The sequence below is a fragment of the Excalfactoria chinensis genome, chromosome 3 (assembly GCF_039878825.1).
Source record: "Excalfactoria chinensis isolate bCotChi1 chromosome 3, bCotChi1.hap2, whole genome shotgun sequence".
In the NCBI taxonomy this organism is placed as follows: Eukaryota; Metazoa; Chordata; class Aves; order Galliformes; family Phasianidae; genus Excalfactoria; species Excalfactoria chinensis.
Window position 1 is genome coordinate 50053583 of NC_092827.1, and position 19809 is coordinate 50073391.

The 19809-nt window shown below is 36.1% G+C and overlaps 1 protein-coding gene across 2 annotated transcripts in view; it reads left to right on the forward strand.

The window, feature by feature from the left end:
- Window positions 1-19809, forward strand: part of LAMA2 (laminin subunit alpha 2) — a 308934-nt gene that overhangs the window by 178883 nt on the left and 110242 nt on the right. For both annotated transcript variants that reach the window (XM_072332884.1, XM_072332883.1), the window contains exons 18-21: window positions 3446-3532; window positions 9359-9570; window positions 14167-14273; window positions 17977-18157. In XM_072332884.1, coding sequence (XP_072188985.1) covers window positions 3446-3532; window positions 9359-9570; window positions 14167-14273; window positions 17977-18157 — 587 coding nt within the window. The remainder of the gene's footprint in view (window positions 1-3445; window positions 3533-9358; window positions 9571-14166; window positions 14274-17976; window positions 18158-19809) is intronic.

Consider the following 19809-nt stretch of genomic DNA (forward strand, 5'->3'; position numbering starts at 1 on the left):
CCTTTATGTGTTTGGAATAATGTAAGTTATATGTGTTATTCAGATTCTTGAATTCATCATTCATGTGAACAGTTGAGGAATTTTCACCAAACACATATCACTATGGAGATGTGATATATGCTATGCTATTCTGCACAGCATAACAAGTAAATAATTTATGTACTGAAATCATAGAAATGGCTGTCTATATACTCTAACTCCTATAGTATTTAATTTCTAATGTGGCACAACAGGGCGCCTGTAGATCTTTAAGCTCACTACTAGCCATTTGCTGCACAGAGAATATTGTCCTTAGAATAAACCTCTGAGATGTATTTAAACTAATAAAATAGTGCTGACTTTTGTAACAATATCTTATATCTTTATGATATCTGTAGTGTTTTTTACAGTACTTAACTTTGTCTTTTCCTCTGCAGTGCCATACAAGGCAGAGGAGAAACGTTTATCCATTTCAGAAATGTGATGGATTTATTCCAGAGTTAGTTTAAGCTGATTTATGCTGCTTACTTTCTCCTCTGTTTCCTAATGCCATATACACAGTTCCTGAAGCCAATCATGAAATTTTGTTCTAAAGGATAGCAGTAATAAGTGACTTGCCAAATGGCAGAAGATGACTCTGGGCAAAATTATGAAATGAAAATTGTGTTTTGTAAATCCTGGGATATATTTTCTTATTTTGTGGAAATCTCTGTATTTATACCTATATAGAATCATTAAGGTTAGAAAAGACTGCTAAGATCATCTAGTCCAGTCATTAACCTATCACCACCATGCCCATGAAATGAGATCAGTATCCATATTTTAGTCAAAAAATTTAATGCATATAGACTACTTCTTTCTTTTCATTAATTCAACATTCTTACAAGGTGTTACAACATTCTTAGTCTTAATAGAGATTTAAATAATCTGATTTTTTTCATAGAAATTATCAGATTTCTGTGTATAATTTTTCCTACTAAGTGCAAATATCTGCTTTTCTCTTGAAGTGGCAAAAAGTTTAATATTTACTAAATAAAGACAAAAGAAATGTTATATTTCTAGAATTGAAATGGAACATGTCTCGCTCAGCCCATGAAGGTAACAAATAACTTTACAGCTTGTGAACTAGGAAATCTGATAGCTTTCAGGATGTTAATATTTTATTGGAGAATTACATAAAATTGCAAATATATTTATTCCAAACAGGTGGTTATTATAGCATATTTCTAAGCTTTTAGAGAGCTATTTCCCCCAGTGTGCATCAATCAAATACCTATACATATACTGCTTCTTTTACTATGTCTTGACTGGTATTCTGTTGTTATTTTATGTAAGACTACAAAAAGACAGATGTGGAACCAAAAGCGACGAAGATTCTCTGAAATGTATTTTAACAAATCATTGCATCCTGCTTGTTAACATTTATTACTGCTGAATACTGAGATTCTACATCTCAGTAAGATAAACTCTCATTTTCTCATCTTGCTATCAAATATTTCCTTTATAGCATGCATTTGGAAATTTCTCAATATGTTAATGTTTAACATTCAGATATAGATTGACTATCAAGTTAAAGAGCAGAAGAAAACTCAGTCTGATCATAATCCCTAAAATACAGAAATTATGCTATTAATGATCATTGCTTAGTGATAATAAGTACTTAGTTGTTATAATCTACAATTTATGCCTTTGAATTCAGAGTTCTCAGCATATTTGTGGAAGAGTCAATCATGAGCAACGCTATAATGAACTTAGATAGCATCTCCATAAAACTTTCCCACGTCATTCTTATGAAAGATTGAGATCAGAATGGATGAGCTGCATCCTATTTGAAATATCAGGTGCTGCTGTTTAGATTTACTGATAATGTGTACTTCAGTTTAAAAATGCATTTACTGCTATATGAAAATAGAACTAACAATTATTTCTTCAATTGGCTCCTCATATATAACTGAATCTATTCTTAATTGAATGTCATTGCAAAATAAAACAAATATAATTCTTATGTAAAAGAGGAAAATCTTAATTCCTATATGTGTTTACTGGAACTGACTTGCCCACATTTTTCTTACTGATTTCTGTCTATGGGAAATTGATTTATTTCTTTATGACAAATGGGGTATTTAGAAATGTTACAATCCTATAGTGGAAACAGAAGGAAGAGTAACTTAGTTCAGACCATAGTATGGGTGACTCCTGAGTAGCGAACTACAATCATCAGCTGATAATTATGTTATGATCCTAATTAAGCTCTTCCAACCTCCCTCTTCCCATTATTTTCTAGAAAGTTTCATTATATATCCTACTTTAAATTATCCAAGGTCAGATGTTGTCTATTTGTTACTGTAGTAGCATAATCTTTTACCTGAATATAACTTCTTTCTGATCTATTTGTTCATTATGTTCTTTCCCAACTTCTGTTTTACTAAGTTATAAATGCCATTTTCAGTGTCTTGTCTTCTTTTCAGCTAGATGTTTTGTTTTCCTTTTGTGAACAGTCACTCCACCATGCACCTGCTCCCATTCTTTTCTTTTTCAAATGGATTGACCAGAACTGTTTACAGTAATTTAGATGAAGCTCTATAAAGGTGTTAATGTTAATGTCTTTATTGATCACTTCAGAATGATAGGAGAGCAGGTTACCTCTTTCTGTGCATTGGTGTTTGGGTTTTTGTTTGTTGTTTTTTTTTTTTTTTTAAGGAGTCAGACTGTTTACTCACAGAAGTATGTTAAGGGAGGAAGAGAGTAGTGGACCAAAGAGAGTAGTGGAACCAAAGGAGCAGTGTTTGAAGTTGAATATGAACAAAGATAAGCAGAGTTTGCAGATGGCTATGGTATCCCTATTTATGAAATAAACAACACAAAACACCAGCTAAGAATAAGAAAAGCATAGCAAAGAGGTAAAGCTCTGTACTCTGTAAGCTATTCTTAAACATCAGTGTTCTGGTCTGGCCTGATGTGTCAGCTTGTTGGCACTCAGATGCACTCACTTGGAAGCTGCACCAGCTATTTCCCTTTTGCCCCAGTCCTTTCTTGTTCACTGGATTCCTTTCACAGTCTCATATATGCAAAGTTCAATATAGTCATCCCTCAGAAATATTTATTTTGGGGACATATTACGGCATAGCTTGTTTTGCCAGGCCCTCAGGGGCGCAAACAAACAGCTGTACATTCCTGCCATTTTAATGCTATCTAGGCCACTTAGTGGCAGGCTGAGGTCCTGTAATAACAGGCTATTGGGATGCTGCCATCTGTTACTCTATATTCGGTGTCGCAGAAATAGCAGAGTCATTCCAAATTTTGTTTGCTGGAGTCAAACTTAAGTCCATGCTAGACTAGAATCCCATTTCTAGGGCACTGTTTTGCAAATTAACAATCTCTGAAGTGGGACGAGAACTATGATGCTGACAGTCTTTTCTCTATGTTTCCTCCTTGTCCCTCTTCTTGCCCAATATCAACAACACAGCTTTAGCCCAACATGCCATTTTGACCGAAGCCATGGATTAATATGTGATGAATGCTCAGTTGGGTATGTGGGACCACGCTGTGAAAGGTGAGTACCATGTTTTTAACTGTATGAGATCTGAACTAAAAGTATTTATTACAGGGAACAGTGCCTTCCTTTTTTTTTTTTTTTTTTTTTTTTTTTTTTTTCTCTGTTCCCATTATCTGAAACTTGCCGAAGAAATTCCTGTTCATCTTCCTCTGACATCGCATCCATGTGTTTAGATACTTATATAGTCTTTACCCAACTTTCCATCCAATCTCTGAAAAAGTGTTTGCTTTATTGCTTTGTGGCAAATTACAGAGCTTCAAAGAAGCATTTGCTGAGAGGTAAGAAACCTTTTTAAAATTATTCTCCTAGTAGTTCCATGAGTCTTTTGAGACTTTTTTTCTCAATTGTTTTGTCTCTTTCTGTCACTTGAATAGTTAGAGCATGGTGAATCAAGTATTCAGTAAGTTATTGTTCCCTCTTCTTGAAAAGTTAATATGCGATCAAACCACAATCCTTGTAATAAGTTATTTGTTGATTTTAATTATTTATAAAAGAATATTTTACCTTTGTTACTTTTAGTTTTCTGTTGCAGCCTTTATTTAGCAAATAGAACAAGATAGGTTTTAGTGACAACAAATAATCCCTATTTGCTAAACATGTAGAAAATCTCAATATACTTCATGTGTCATGCTAAGCTGCCAGAGTCTCCTTTCCATAGGTGGTGAGAATGCAGAGACAGGGGAAGTTGTGACTGTATCTGTGTACCTTTCTATCTTTTGGGATTTTGTGTGGATAGAATAAGTTTTAGGAGCAGTTAGTTTGCTATGCTAGTTGTTTGGAGGTCACAGTGAATCAGCACTGGCTTTGGCTCTATGATCCACATCCCTCATGACTTCATGATTAATACCTTTTTTTAAGAGGGACTGAGGGGTCCAGATAAAAGTCTATCACCTGGCTAGATAGCTGTAGGGAATGAAAGTGCGGCATTTCTGTATCTTAGCCTGCTTCTGCCATTTGACACCTCCATGAGCTGCTTGCAGCATTTTCCAACATATACCCTAAAAATATAAGGCTTCTGAATGAAGACTTTGTAAGTCAGGGACAAGTACTGGATAGGGAAAAGTAGGAATGAATCAAGAGAAAGAGCCAACCGGGAAAAGGAGAAACCTGTCCGTATGCCATGAATCACCCTCTAGTTGTATCTTTCCAAATTGCATTTATGACTATTTCCTCTTAAATCCCCTACTGTGCTATATCTGTCCTAAAGTGAGAGTACAGGCTGTCACCTGTTTCCACCCATCATCACTGAGTCTGCTCCTGCTGAGTTCTATCTCTGCTTGTTTTTTCCCGTCTATCTTGGAAGTCATCACCTTTCTTTAAGCTAGTGGGCTGTGAAGTTAATGATGGTAGGAATAAATCACTTTGGTGCAGAACACTTTGGTAGCACTTTGTCAGTGTAGGGTCATTGACAGCTTCCGTTAGCAACAAGTGCTATTTCTGAGTGGAGTGCAGGCTGTAGCTGCAATATGAGAAAATCTGAATAAGTGGCAGGCTTGGATTTTTAGCATTATTTCCCAAGGAAATAAGGCATGTGTGATCTTTTAGTGCATGTATTGCTGCCCACATAAACATTTGAACTTGTAGGTCAATTTCAACTAAATTTGACAGAAGGGTAGAAGATCTCATAGATAGTAATTGTTCCTGAAAATTTCATGAGAAGTGGCTGAATAGAGGTTAGTAAATCAGGGTATGTCATAGTTAAGGGAGAGAGTACTGCGTGATCTCACACCTAATTAAACAGCAGAGAATACAAGCACAAGAGAGCAGGAGCAAGTAAGCGAGAGAGTTTATTAAATGTTTTGCCTATAAGAAAAATTTTACAGGGCGAGGAAAAAACACTGCTGTAGCCTGAGGGATTGCTCACTGCTGAACAGCAACATCCTGCTGCAAATAATCAGCCCCTAGCCTTGTAACCATGAGATATAAATCCACTGGAAATTAAACCATTAATTCCACTGCTCATGGAATGATTCTCTTTCATTTATAACAAGCTGCTTGGAAGTGCCCACAGCTGTCAATAATAATGAACAGAAGAAAGCACATTGGCTTTTGCAATTATTAATAGCGATTCTATAATTGTTGAAAGTATTTGTGTGGAATTCTGGATCATTTTAGCAACTGCATATTGGCAACTAATCCGTGTGACATGGTTGTCTAACTGAACAGTCCTAAATTATCATTTATCTCTAAGTGTAGAGAAAGCGTCATTTTCCTATTTAATCCTTTTCCCCAGTAAATGAGATTTATGTTCTTCCTTTGCTCATTATTCAATTTCCCAGTATGTACAGGGTATGATAGACTCTCTCCTATCTCTGTACAAAAAGTTTATGTCAAAAAGTTGTGCTTTGTGCCCAACATATTTACAGAATTGTAAGATGCGTTTGCCAGTTGCACAGCCTTAATATTGAAATATTGAAATAATATTGAAAAGAGCCCACAGTCTTAGGGACAAGAGCTTTTCTTTCTTTTCTCTTTAGGGAAAAGAAAGAAAAGTGGGTGAGTCTAGCTTCTCCTTTAGTACTTCTTTATTTATGAATATAGTTGGAGAAATCTTTTCCTCTAAAAAGTGGAAAGGAAAAGTCTGTGTAACTTTAGTGGGAGGAAAAGGATGAACTATTTCACATCCTTCCTCCCCTATAGGCCCCAGCATCCCTCAGATCTAGCACAGTGTCACCAGGCAGGCCCTTCTGAGTCTCTTGACTTCAATATGCTACTGCTTTTAGCTAATATGATTCTTTCCCCTGTGTCAGAATTACAAACCTATATTGCAGTGCTGATGGGAAAAGGGACCAACATTCAGAATGTTTTATAAAACAAATGTATTGTGCGGGATTGTTTCCAGGTTGCAAAGAGAAGCACTGTGATATTAGAAAATGCATTATAGATTTATGCCTGGTCATACAACAGTAACATCTGTGTTGTGCATCTGAGGTAAAATTTTTAACAGCAAGTTCACAGGTTGTTTCCCCACTGGACTTTTACCCAATTTCATACACAAATGGGATGCACATAATTTTCAGAGCAACTGTGAAAACAGTATTTTAATATTTTCATACTTTCAAGTATTTAGATTTACAGATGACATTAATGCTGTCTCAACATTTCTTTTTCCAGTTAAACATAAAGACATAGTGTATGTTAGGCCTGTGTTTTTGTGCATATTTGTGTACATACATACAACCACATAGGCCGTGGTGAAGAAAATTAATTCCATTCTACCTAGGGACGCTACACGCTTTTTCACATATATTTATAAACATGCTCATTCTTTGGTATCAGTTATGCCAAATAAAAACTGTCATTCATGGGAAACATCTGCATTTGAGGCTGGAGGTAAACTGAGAGAGGAAGTGTGTGTGTGTGTGGGGGGGGGGAAATCACCATTGAATATCATTGTTCCCTATCCTTACTTCTCCTATTTGTTGATTTCCCATTTTAGGTTTGTTGTTTTTTCTTTTTCTTCGTCTCAGTGATATTCTGTCGTACTTTGCAATTATTTAATAATATATATGTTTTCTCTAATCCATAAGTGTAATTTCCAATGCCACATAGATTTTTAACTTTATTATGAACCTTCCCAAATGTATTGTGCTTTGAATCTGAGAATGGCTAAAATAGAAATGTCCTTAAGGGAACAAAGGTGGAATTAGATAAAGTAGATATTTGTTTTCTAATCTACATCTGTAACATCATCTGAAGTGGGAGAAAATGTTGAAGAATTTACACATAGATATGTACTTACGGTGTTCTGTTAAGTTTAGCTCATTTATTCCTTTCGGGATCTAATCATCTTGAATCTGAATTCAAGAATATCTATGTGTTTAAGTTGAATGTATCTGATGAGGGTGAGTTTCACTAATTTTAATTAGCAAAATCGAAATTGATGAGAGAAAAAAAAAGTGTTATCAAGGTCTCCTGCTATTAATAGAAGGAAATGATTATCCATGCATTTCTTGCAAATCCCTGGAGCTTTTTTTTTTTTTTGCTGTGCACTGCTTGATAAGTTTATAGGAATGCTATAAGATACTGAAGCAATTCTTAAATGAAAGGAAAAATGGAAAATGAGTGCATATTAAGTGAAGTCAGATAGGTTAGTGTTACCAAAAGACACAGATTTATGACAAGTATGCAAGTGGTAAGTGAGAAATATCACAGCAAAGCATAAGTGAAGTTCACATATCACTCTTCTTATATTCTTCTTATTTTGAGTAAAATAAGATCCTGCCTTAATTATCTAGTTATACTTTGGCTTTTTTAAATCATAGCTATTTATTGTTACATGTACCAAGAAATTCCTGGCCTTTGTAACTGAGATTTTATCTCTGGGGAAAAAGAATGTCAAGTTGTCTTTGGGAAAATAAGCTAAAATTTAGTCTTTTGTAGTTGCTGAAGTATTCTCAGTGCCTTCTTAATAAAAAAGAAACACACATTTATTTTCTGGGAATAATACAAGGAGGTAAAATATGTAGCTACATTCATGACAAGTTCTGAAAATAAAATGCATTAGTTATTTCGATGACAAAAGTTTGATGATTTTACTTTAAAAAGTAAAAATTATTATTTCTATTTATTAATTTCTCCCTGCTCTGTGATCCATTTTGATAACTTTTGCTACTGATATTGAATGATTCTTAATAAATGTTTAGATTGTTTTGTTTTGGGTCAGACTGGAAATTTTATGAGACATTCTAGACATTCTGGATGAAGGGAAAAGGATGAACTTGATGAGTATAAGCAGAAAAGAGTAAATGAGTAATGAGCTATGTGTTTCCATATTAGGACACTAGCCTATTCTTTCTAGATCATACCACCTTGTACTATTACAAAGCAGGGAGGATAATATATGCATAGATTAAAGCTGTATATGAATCAATTCAAAATAATAGGAAATGTTAATTTATGTGATTTATGTAACTTATCTCCTCTTTACATTAGTGTTCATCTGAGATCAGCACAAATAACTTCATTAGCTGGAACTGTGCATTTTTTTTCTTCCCTCACTATCAATAACTTGTTTTAACTGTAAAACCTATAGAAATGTAATAGGAAGAGAAAGCTGCACAAAATATAAGTAGGAAACAGGCTGAGACATGTACAAATTTTCCTTAAATGCACACTCATTTTAAGTCAGGTTCACTAACCTGTTTTACATAATGTTAACTAGAAAGTGCAGGTGGCCAAGGTGGAAAAGATGATATTTTTAAATGTATCTGTTAAAATAAGGAACTATGCTAGAAAGTCATTATCGCTTTGAATCCTGTAATTCTTTTCCAAAAGATTTCTAGGAAACTTTTTGCTACCTGCCTATACAAAGAAATAAGCAGCCCAATAATTAAGTGACCATGCAGTAGATCAGGGGAAGGCTATAGGAGTGGGGAATCTCATTATGTAAACAATTTTATGTCTATACCATTTTCTAACCTGCAGCAAACACGTTATTTATGTGAATGGAGAAAATCATCAGACTTCCTGGGAAATGAGTGCAGAAGGATATCTAGGCATGATGTGCTGAAATACAAAGCGTGGACCTGAATTCCTCTAGAGTGCCAGTAGACAGATTTCTTATTATGCTTTGTCTTGTCTTCAGTGCCAGTGACAAGATTTCTCTCCCATTGAAATCTAATTACTAGCAGAACTGGCAGGATTTCAGCTGGTACTGTATCTACAGTATTGTTAAAAAGGAGGAGGGAGAGAGAGAGAAAAGGCAGTTAAGAAACACTTGGAAAAAGATCAAGTAATTTTTAGTGATTAGTGAGACAGTAAAATTAAATATTTCTAATAAGATTATTTAAGTGTCCTAACTCATGATCTCTTTTACTTTAGGTGTGCAGAAGGCTATTTTGGACAACCTCTAATACCAGGGGGATCATGCCAACCATGCCAATGTAATAACAACCTTGACTTATCCGTTCCTGGCAGCTGTGACAGCTTGTCTGGTGCTTGCCTGATATGTAAGTCAGGTACAACGGGCCAGTATTGTGAAAGGTGTGCTGATGGATATTTTGGTGATGCTCTTGATGCAAGGAACTGTCAACGTAAGTCATGAACTTTTAGTACTTCTGACAGAATTGATCTATTCTGTATCTTTCTTCGTGAGAGGAAGAATGTGCCTCTGTATGCATGTAGAGGAGAATGATATGGTGTGCTCATACGTCTAAGAATACTGTTTTACTTGCATCTGCATCTGGAAAGGGTGATTTCAAAATAAATAGAATGATGAACCTGTTACAAAGCTTTGTCCTGTAGTTGAAGCAATAATGAAGCAGATGAGGAACAGACATAGGAGAACGGAAAATTACATGGATGTAAAAGGTTACGCTAAATGTCAGATCTACAAAAATAAATGGAAATAAATAGAAATGCACTATGTCATGTGGGGAAATCTCATTAATCCCATTGGTCATTTCAGACTGGTACTGAAAGAAGGATAAAAAGATATTTCAGTTACTGAAAGGTTCAAATTTGTTAAAACTTGTGACCTTCTTTCCATTTATGTGACATTAGTTAGTTTTGGATGCTGCTTTACAGGACAGAGACATCTTGCCAAGTTGAGTCTACTGGCTCCTGTTGAATGTTGTGAGGTGCTATGGAGTAAAGTGCCTGGCACTGTAACAAGCCACCAGCAGTGTTGTGTGGAGGTATGTTGTTTTAGCCCCATATCCAGTGTCAGACTTCCACACTGATTGCATGAAGTTGTGGAGAGCAGATAGAAGAGCTAGTATGAGCAGGAGTTTTTGCTTCTGTAGAAGGCAATAGCTCTTACTGAGTCCTTGGCACAATTCAGAACACAGTTCTTAGAATTATCGCTTAAAAATATTCACATATACATCTCAATCCATTTGAGGAATAGAATCAAACAGATTTTAAGATCTTCTGAAAGAGCAGAGTACTTTATTTCTCTGTTATTAGAATTAAATCCTCATCTTTCTTTGGAATGAATGCAGAGCCACTCCACTGAGAAAAAAAGATATAAAATGCTGATAAAGGTTTTGGGCACTACCTTATTGTTCTTAGGAGCACAGGGACCGTTTCTAGCAAGATATGTTGCAAGCACTGAATTCTGATCTGCTGGCATCCATTTTGAGAATTTGCTTTGTTAGTGGGGTGGGGTTTGACAGTTGGAGTACAAGGTCATGTTTGACTACCTAAGATAACACTGGGAACTCCAGTGATTTAGAATGCAACTGGGTTTCTCAGCTAAGGCTAATAAACATGGATATATGTAAATTAATAGACAATCATGGAGAGACGTAGCTGGATAAATGCTTTCTGTATCTATGTGGTGCTAAATAAAAGTTGGACAATCACATACATTCCTTACACTAGTTAAAAATTCATTAAGATGCCCTCTAAGTTAGGGTGCTGAGTGTGTACTGTGATTTTTAAAAGCAGCGCATTTCAGAAATCATTGCTTCAAGTAGCTCATCACCATTCCTGCAGCACTGACAGGGCTCTTTCTTTGAACATTCCTACAGTAGTGGCAGCTGCATGGGAGAGTGATGTAGTGTTAGGAGAGTTCCAAAAACATACAATTAAAAACAAAAAGTATTAAAAAAAAAACACATATTTAATGTAAAATTACAAGTTTTGCTTTTGTTTGTAGCATCACTGACAATGAGAGTCCTGTAATGTATTCATAGCTTTGTGTTCACAGTTACCTTACATTCATCTGCTCTCTCTTTCATGTGGGTTCTTTTTTTTTTTTTTTTTTTTTTGCATATGATTTTTTTTTTATTTCCTTTGCAGACTTCCATGAAGTTTGCCCTGCAGCTACAATATCAGAAGGACCGTGCCTTTACTTTGTTGTTTTCAATTTCTTTCCTTATTAAAAAGCCAAAACCGAGAGTATTGCAAAGCATGAATTTTGCTCTCGAATTATTGTTTGAAACGTTCTTTGCTCTTTCTCAGTACTGTGCTGTTGTCATATGCATTAACCATTTCAAATGACAGTACAACTTTATATCACTATAGCTTCTCTGAATTTCTTTATGTATCTGTACATAAAAATAAATCTAAGAACTTGGAGCAAATGTCCTAGAATTATTTGATTTCAATTTTGTAGATTGCTTTTTGCTGTGAAACAGTACAGTATCCTGAAGCAAATAGCTAGAGGTTGTGCTGATGGTAGAGCTAGGTGACGTGAGATTAATTAAAGCAAGTATCCAAGTGTGCCTCGTATCACTGTTGGAGGGGAATTAGTGTGGGGCTTCATTATAATTACAGTCTCATAAATATTTATACAAATCAAGAGGGATTGAGAGAGGTCTTAACCAGTGTCATTTTGGGAGAAAGTAAGACAAATTTCTCTGACAGGCTGTATTGTATTATATCAACCTTTTAGAATTTGGGACAATTGCTGGTTTTGCAGTAGATCTGAATGAATAGGAAGGGTTTAGGTGAGATAAATGCAATTTATCAGATTAACACTTAAGTATGTGAATAACCCTGACTGCATTTTTCTTCAGTATGTGCATGCTGCCAAGAAAACAGTCAAAGTCTTAATTTCCAAATCATGTTTCACCACTGTCTTGCACACACACAGTCAGCTGTAACTGAGTTAAGAATACATGACATCCCACTTGGAGTAATATATGAGGCCCGCTCTGAAGGTAGTACCTTTTATGTTAATATTTTGGCGTGTGACTTCAGAGGCAGATGTTGGCAGTATGGCAGTAGAGGTTGAACCTTCCCACCAATATTCCATTATGTTTTGTTGCTGTGTGACAGATGGCAGCAGAGGGACAGCCTGACCAAATAGCTTCTGACATGGAAGTACATGTGAAGCAAAAGGGGTGTCACTTAATTCCTCCATGCAGAAAAAAAAAATTTCTCTCACTGGCATTCATTGATACTTGTTGAATGTTGATGGAGACCAAATAGCTGATGCAAGTACAGTAAGGTGGTGGATGGTGCATTCCAGCAGTAGTGACAGTGGGTTATCTCTTTTGGTACAGATTTTGACTGGTGTGGCATTCAGTCTCCTTTTCATCACTGGTGGAAATACAGAGCTAATGGTGATGACTCTGTTGCAAAAATAGTTTTGTAGCTGAGGATTTACTCTATCAAACAGTGTTATTTTGCTGTTCAAATCTGTTGCAGTTTCCTTGGAAATATTAGGAGACCTTACTTTCAGTGTGATCTACATATGGTATTAAACTTACCTGTGTACAAAACCAGTGAGATTATTTATTTATCTATTTATTTATCAATATCCTTGTCATTTTTTATTTTTTTATTTTATATTCCTGTTTAATAAAAAAAAGATCCAAGTAAAATCTTTGTGCTTTGAAATCTGTGTTAAAATGTTGGTGAAACACAGCTGCTAATTTGTATTCATAATGTTTATGTGGGTTTGGGCTTGCACATCATATTTTGACCAGTGACCGTAATAACTGGAGTATACTGTAAATGTGTACTTGTGGTACCCTTCTATGCGTTCAATTTGGATTGTTAATAGTTTTAAAACATGTATTATGTTAATGGGTATAGAAGAAGGCTGAAAGAGGGTGAAAGAGGTGAACATCATTACCAGATTTACAAGAGAGCCCACAATTATTCTGTGTTTTTTATATATATTTACGTATTGTACTATTATTATCTACTCTCAGAAATATGACAATTTTGTAAACAGTTGAGAAATAAGGCCATGAACAGATTGAAGCAAAATATGAAATCACTTTTATTTGAAAGAAGCAACTTGTGCATAGTACCTCAAAAATAGAGGGAGTAGCAGGAAACACTCCTTTCAGTTTACAGTATGCTAAATCCAGTGGTATCGTGATGAAGATCCTATTGTGATGGATCTATATATAAGAAAAAATACAACTGCTTTGTTTCTAGTGGCATCTTATGATGTGCAAATATGTGATCACTATGTGTTTGCTGTTGGGACTCTTAAGTGTCTCTTAAAACAAAGCTGTCACATTGAGATAAAGACAACACATGGTCAGGCTAGTGCAAGAAGGGAAAATGTGGGGCGGGGCCTCTTTCAATCAGTAGATTGGTAATAAATATAGCGATGAGGATTCGTGTCTCTGTGTGGACAAAATGACACAGAAGCCTTTTCATGCTAATGGAATTGGTGTCTGTATGTTCATAGTCCCCGTGACATGAGATAACATCTCTCCCTTCCCTAGTGCGATTGCTGCATGATGAAAGACTTGTAATCTAAGGGTGTAAAGGGTAATAGAAATTGCTTCTAAAACTTATTCTAGAATATGAGAATGCAGGAAGCAATTTTTTTTTTTCTTTTTTCTAAGAAGCAGAATTTCTTTTTCACTGCTTTTTAAAAATCCTTAGGCAATTTGTGTTGCATTGGGCTGACTGCTTGGGTTCTATTTCCTCTGTGAGCCCTAATGCTGTTGCTGGAACAGAGGTACTTGAGGTGGCATGTGAGAAGGTTTTCTATGAAGTGGAAACCAAATTTCCCAGTGCAATAATTTGGAGTAAAATTCTGCATGTTTATGCATAGGTAAATGTTGATTGTCACTATCTCTGCTTTTCTCTGGCCTGCATTCTTGAGTTTGTCCAGATGGCAAAAAAAAAAGTACTGTAAAAAATTTGGTGAAGTCAGAATCACTAGTGTAAGTATACTGGAAACACATTAACAGTTTCTTCTTTTTCCTCTGTAGCCTGCCGTTGCCACATCAATGGGTCCATCTCGGAGATCTGTGACTCTCAGACAGGCCAGTGTGAATGTAAAGCCAATGTGGTTGGGCGCCGGTGTGACATGTGCAAGGTGAGTGATGAGGAGCCATGGATGTTTCAGTTTGCTTCAATCTGGTGTTGAATGGACTTCTTTTGGGTGTTTTTCTTTCACTTAAGGAACAAACACGAATAATTTTTATGTATGGGAAGAATATATAGAAAATGGCCACTTAAAAATGTTTTTCAAAGCCTTTCTGGAACAAAGCAAACAACAAAAGTAAATTTCCCTTTGCACTCAGTCAGAATATTTTAAGCCTCACTGCACATACAAATACATATTTTTGTATGGTAAATACATTTCATATTTAGAATGTTTAATACAAATAAATTGGTATATTGCAGGTCTGGAAAAATTTCTCTGTGAAGAAAGTTGCAAAATATCTGATAGAATCTGGTATTCAAAAAAACAAATTGATTGTTTATTCCTACTGTGAATATTCTGCTTTTACATTCTTTATCACAGGAATTCTTTTGGTATTTTTCTAATACTGTACTTTCTTGTTTATGCTGAAAATGTCTTTTTTCTTGATGTTGTTTTGCTGTCATGTAAGTCACTGGGGAAAAAAAACAATGACGTCTTTCATGAACTTTCACAGAGAGATTTCTTTAGGCTGCTCAAAAATATATTATAACCAGCTGAACATGTCTTTGTTTCAGCATAAAGACTCATGGGTTAAATCTCTGTCCTCAGGACATCCTGTGTGTGTGATTTAAAGCACATAAATAATTGTGCAGAAACAAAAAGGATCATTTCACCCATTAAGCTACATAGTTTTTTGCAGTGGTATCCCAAGGGAGAATGCTTTTATTTCAGCAGTGTTTAAATACTCCGTTTGAAGAAGTATTGGTAGTATCAATGGAATTTGCCACACACAATATAATATACACATAAAATACGTTAGTATTGTATTGCTAATACAAAATCAGCTTTGTTTATTACTGTCTATATTCCTGTACTCTTTTATTTGGTGCAATTCCATTTCCTCTGCTTTCTAACAGTGTTTACTTTTCATTTTTAAAGCCCAGCTACTTCTGGGCCCCAGATAAACGGTTTTGTATACCCTGTGGCTGCAGTGCCTTAGGATCCATGTCACTGCAATGTGATATATCAGGAAGATGTATCTGCAAATCAGGATTCACAGGCAAACGCTGTGAAATCAGCAGACAGGTGCCTAAATTGAAAGAAAGTGCAAGAAGCAGTCAGCAGATTCGAGTCCCCCCTCGGAGATGGGGCTACAGCAGTGCCAGTGGGTGCCCACGGGGCGCTTACCAGCCTGCTACTGTGGTAATCAGAAACTGTGTGCATTGCATGGGCTGAAACTTTGTATTTGCTTGTAGTGATTTGTTATTCTTGTTGTTGTTTTCCTTAAATTTTAATGAAATGTGCTTCAGTACACAGAATTAACAAGAAAAGACTGTGCTCTGTTTGTGATATTCCCCACACCTAAAGATGCCAGATAGGCTGGAAGTCAAATAACAGAGTAATTCCAAAAGCAGCACAATCAACAGTAGTGTGCATAAAATATATGGATGATGTACATACATCAGTATTATCAATTCAATAGAGCAAAACTTTCTACTCTAGTGATTAAAGAACCAAACAGATAGGAGCTCATGAGAAGAATCCTCACCAGAGGCTAAATGTTAAGGTCTAGCCTTGAAATATCAAACACAATAGGTGTTAGAAGTTCTCATTTGTGAATATGGCCAGTCTTGAGATGTCTTAAATTTTTAACCAGGACAAGTGCAGGCTATTTAAATACAATTCCCAAAATAACAGAAATATTCATCATCACATGTCAACAAAACAGCTTATCTCCTAAAATGATGTAATAATTATGGTGCAATTGCTTTTAACTGAGCAGTGTTTTAAGTAATTTGCTTTTTTTTTTTTTTTTTTTTTTTTTTTTTCCTGCAACCCAAGACGTCCCAATATATTCCATTTGAAAAATAACTGACAGTATTTTGTTCTCCTTAGTCAGGTTCAAGGACTCACGCTTTATTTGCTCAAATGGATTCTTTTGGAGAATGTGAACTTTTACCTATTTAACATGTTTGACATAACTCTATTGACCACACAAATACTCAGAATACACCGGTGCAGGGTCAAATATAGTACAATATTCAGAAGGTATTATGTTTCCTTGTTGTCATCCATGATCCTATCTATTGTTCAATAGATGCGACTCTCAATTTCTGTGTAAACAAGCCTGGCTGAGGGTTCAGCCTGGAGTCTCATCTCAGGAGCTTGCATGACTGATCAAAATACCATTCACTGAGAAAAGCTCATCACTGAACAGAACCCAGCATGCTAGTGATCTTTTCTTCATTCACGCAGTGTGGAGTGCTAGTGATCAGACTGTTTTTTCTATTTTTCACCCTTATAAACAGAATTTATTAGATCCTATCAAACTTTCTTTTGAGAGCTGAGCTGCATGCTGTGCATTGGTTGCTTCACTGTATTAATCTGATTGTCTGTCCTGAAGATTTTGCATATTTACATTTCTGAGTAATTCTTCCTGTGTAATACAAATCTTTAGAGATACTCTGTATACTTAATTGAACCTTGGAGTTTAATTACATGGATTAGAATAATCTTTTCTCTCTGATGCACCATATTTTGTCATGCTGAAGTATATAATTTGCAAAGCATTTCATTATAGAAACTGGAAATGAGAATCATGGTGATTCCTTATTTTATGTATAATCAAGCATTTGCTTAGTTTCGGTGTTTCTTCAGGCCAAATTCTCACTGTAGATACAATCCCATATACTGATACATATCAGTAGATTCCCTCTAGGAATGTGGAACATCAATAGTAATCTCAGAGTTCAGATTTTGAGGACTTTAATGTGGAAGCCTGCCAAAGTCTCTGAGATTTCACCTACACAGATTAGGAGTTTAACTGGAAACAAATCTATGAGAATATAATTCAGTGCATCTCTGCTGATTTGAAAAATCTGTGCTGATTTATACTAGGCAAAAATCTAAGAGCAAATGGCTGAGGTATACAGTAGCACATAGCAAAAATAAATATTTCACTTCAGCTCATTTATAATCATTAGCAGTTATTTATTTTTAAAAAATAGGTAATTCTTACTAGCTTGTAATGCAAACAAATACATCCTAACTGTGTTCATCTGAAGTTATTCTTAAGAATCATTCAAAAGAAATGCCCTTGAGTTACAGGAAAGGAGAATCTTCTTGTCCAAAGTCTTTCTGGTTGAATCAATGTCCATTTATAGCAGAGAATGTGAATTCATTTTCTTAGAAACCAATCCCGCCTAACATAATCTTACAATCCAGACACAGCACGCATAGGTGACTCAGGTCTTCTATTTAAGTTCAGTAGGAAATTTCTGAAAGCCAGTCTAAAGACCGTACATAATAACCTTCTTGAAATTGTATATATGGAAACACAACCTCGTACAAAGTGTACTGTCTAGAGAACATTTGTTATAATAGCAGTTAACGTTCTGAAATCTTTAGTCTTTTTGAGCTGTGTAGCCATTTAGTGCCCTTGCCACAGTTTTACCTCTACAATCCTGTTTGTTAAGAACAGAATTACAGAATCAACAGGGGGGAAAAAGAGGAAGGAAAAAAAAAAAAAAAAAAAAAAAAAAAAAAAAAAAAAAAGAAGGATCTCTCTGCTATCCATAGGCACTCAGCTTCTCATCTTTTCCCAGTAATCCTTCCATGTAGTAACTACTCTTCTTTCCTCTCTTGGTGGCAGCCTGAAACATTTGGCTTACAATCTTCCAGAGGATGTGTTCCCTGCAACTGCAACTCTTTTGGTTCCAAATCCTTTGACTGCGATGGAAATGGACAGTGTTACTGCCAGCCAGGAGTGACAGGGAAGAAGTGTGACCGTTGTGCTCATGGATTTTACAACTTTGAAGAAGGAGGCTGTACTCGTATGTAAATACTTCATGGCCAATTGCAAATTTATTTATTTATCTGCATATCTATTCATTTTCTTAGTAAGTTGGCTGGTTGTGGATTGCCTAACAAATTTTCCTGACAGGTAGTCATTTTCATGGGCAGACCTGTAAATCTGTCAATTGGCAAAGAGAATTATTGGCAAGAGCAAAAGACCCAAGCTATTTCTGCTATTTTAAGATTAATTTATGGCTAATCTTCCATAGATAGCTATATTTACAAGGAACAGAATTGTCCTTTTCTCCATGTGCTCTCTGCCCAAAATACATATATAAAGTTCGTGTAATTTTGCTATAGTAATATCATAGGAGACTGATTTGTGTGCTTACCAAATCACAGCAGCTTGGCACATGTTTTTTTCAATTCACATCCTTTCCTTTTCTTCTAGTTTTATCCCAAATGTTTTCACTGTCCTTTCAAGGTTGATACTCTGTTATTAAATTCTAAAGTTTCATAAACTAGTTTAGATCTGGTCGCAGGAGGCATAGATAATTGTCTAGAGTGTTGGCCTGCCAGTGTTGCAATGAACCCTTGCCGTTGACGGAGTGCTGCCAAGCTGAGGATATTGCTGCTGTTATTCTTCTGGTCAGAGCTATAGAGTGTTCTTCCCAGCAGCAAAAATGGTCTTCCTCAGTATTCTAATCCTCCTCCTTTTCCATAAGGAATAGCAGCATGAGTAGCAAGCCTAGCTTTCTGCTATCTCTAGCTACTCTCTTCTATGATTCTATGATTCTTACTTCTTTAGCTTTGGTATGGAAGGAGCATCTACGTTTTTGAGACCCATACCTGTGCAGCAAAATTCAGTTTCATCTGTTCAACTGATACAGAGTCATAGAATGGCCCAGGTTGAAAAGGATCACAGTCATCATCTAGTTTCAATCCCCCTACCATGGGCAGGGTGGCCAACCACTGGAACAGGCTGTGCAGAACATCATCCAGCCTGGCCTTGAATGCCTCCAGGGATGGGGCATCCAGAACCTGTTCCAGTGTGTCACCACCCTCTGAATGAAAAACTTCCTCCTAATCTCTAACCCAAATCTCCCATCTCAGTTTAAAACCATTCCCCTATGACCTATCACTATCCACCCATGTGAACAGTCATTCCCCCTCCTTTTCTCCAAGCTAAACAAGCCCAGTTCCCTCAAACTTTCTTCATAGTCCAGCCCTCTGATCATCTCAGTGACCTGGATGCAGTACTCCAGGTGCAGCCTCACAAGAGCTGAGTAGAGGGGGATAATCACCTCCCTCTCCCTGCTGACCTGCTTTTAATACAGCCCAGAACACAGTTGGCCTTCCAGGATGCAAGCGCACACTGCTGGCTTGTGTTTGGCTTTTCATCCACCAGGACCCCCAAGTCCATCTCTGCAGGGTTGCTCTCAAGGTGTTCTTACCCTAGTATATGCCTTGAGCCAGAGTAGTTTATAGTCCTTAACTGAAATTTTTACTCCATGGTTTTTCTGTCTTGTGATGAAAGGGGCAAGAAAATATTTACCATGTTGTAAAGTTGACATGATGGAAAAGGAAAAGATTGGTTCACAAACTCACTGCTGAGAGCTTGAAGTAAATTACAAATGATAAATGTGGTCCTAAATTTCTTAGTGCATATTGGAGAGAAAAAATTACTGTA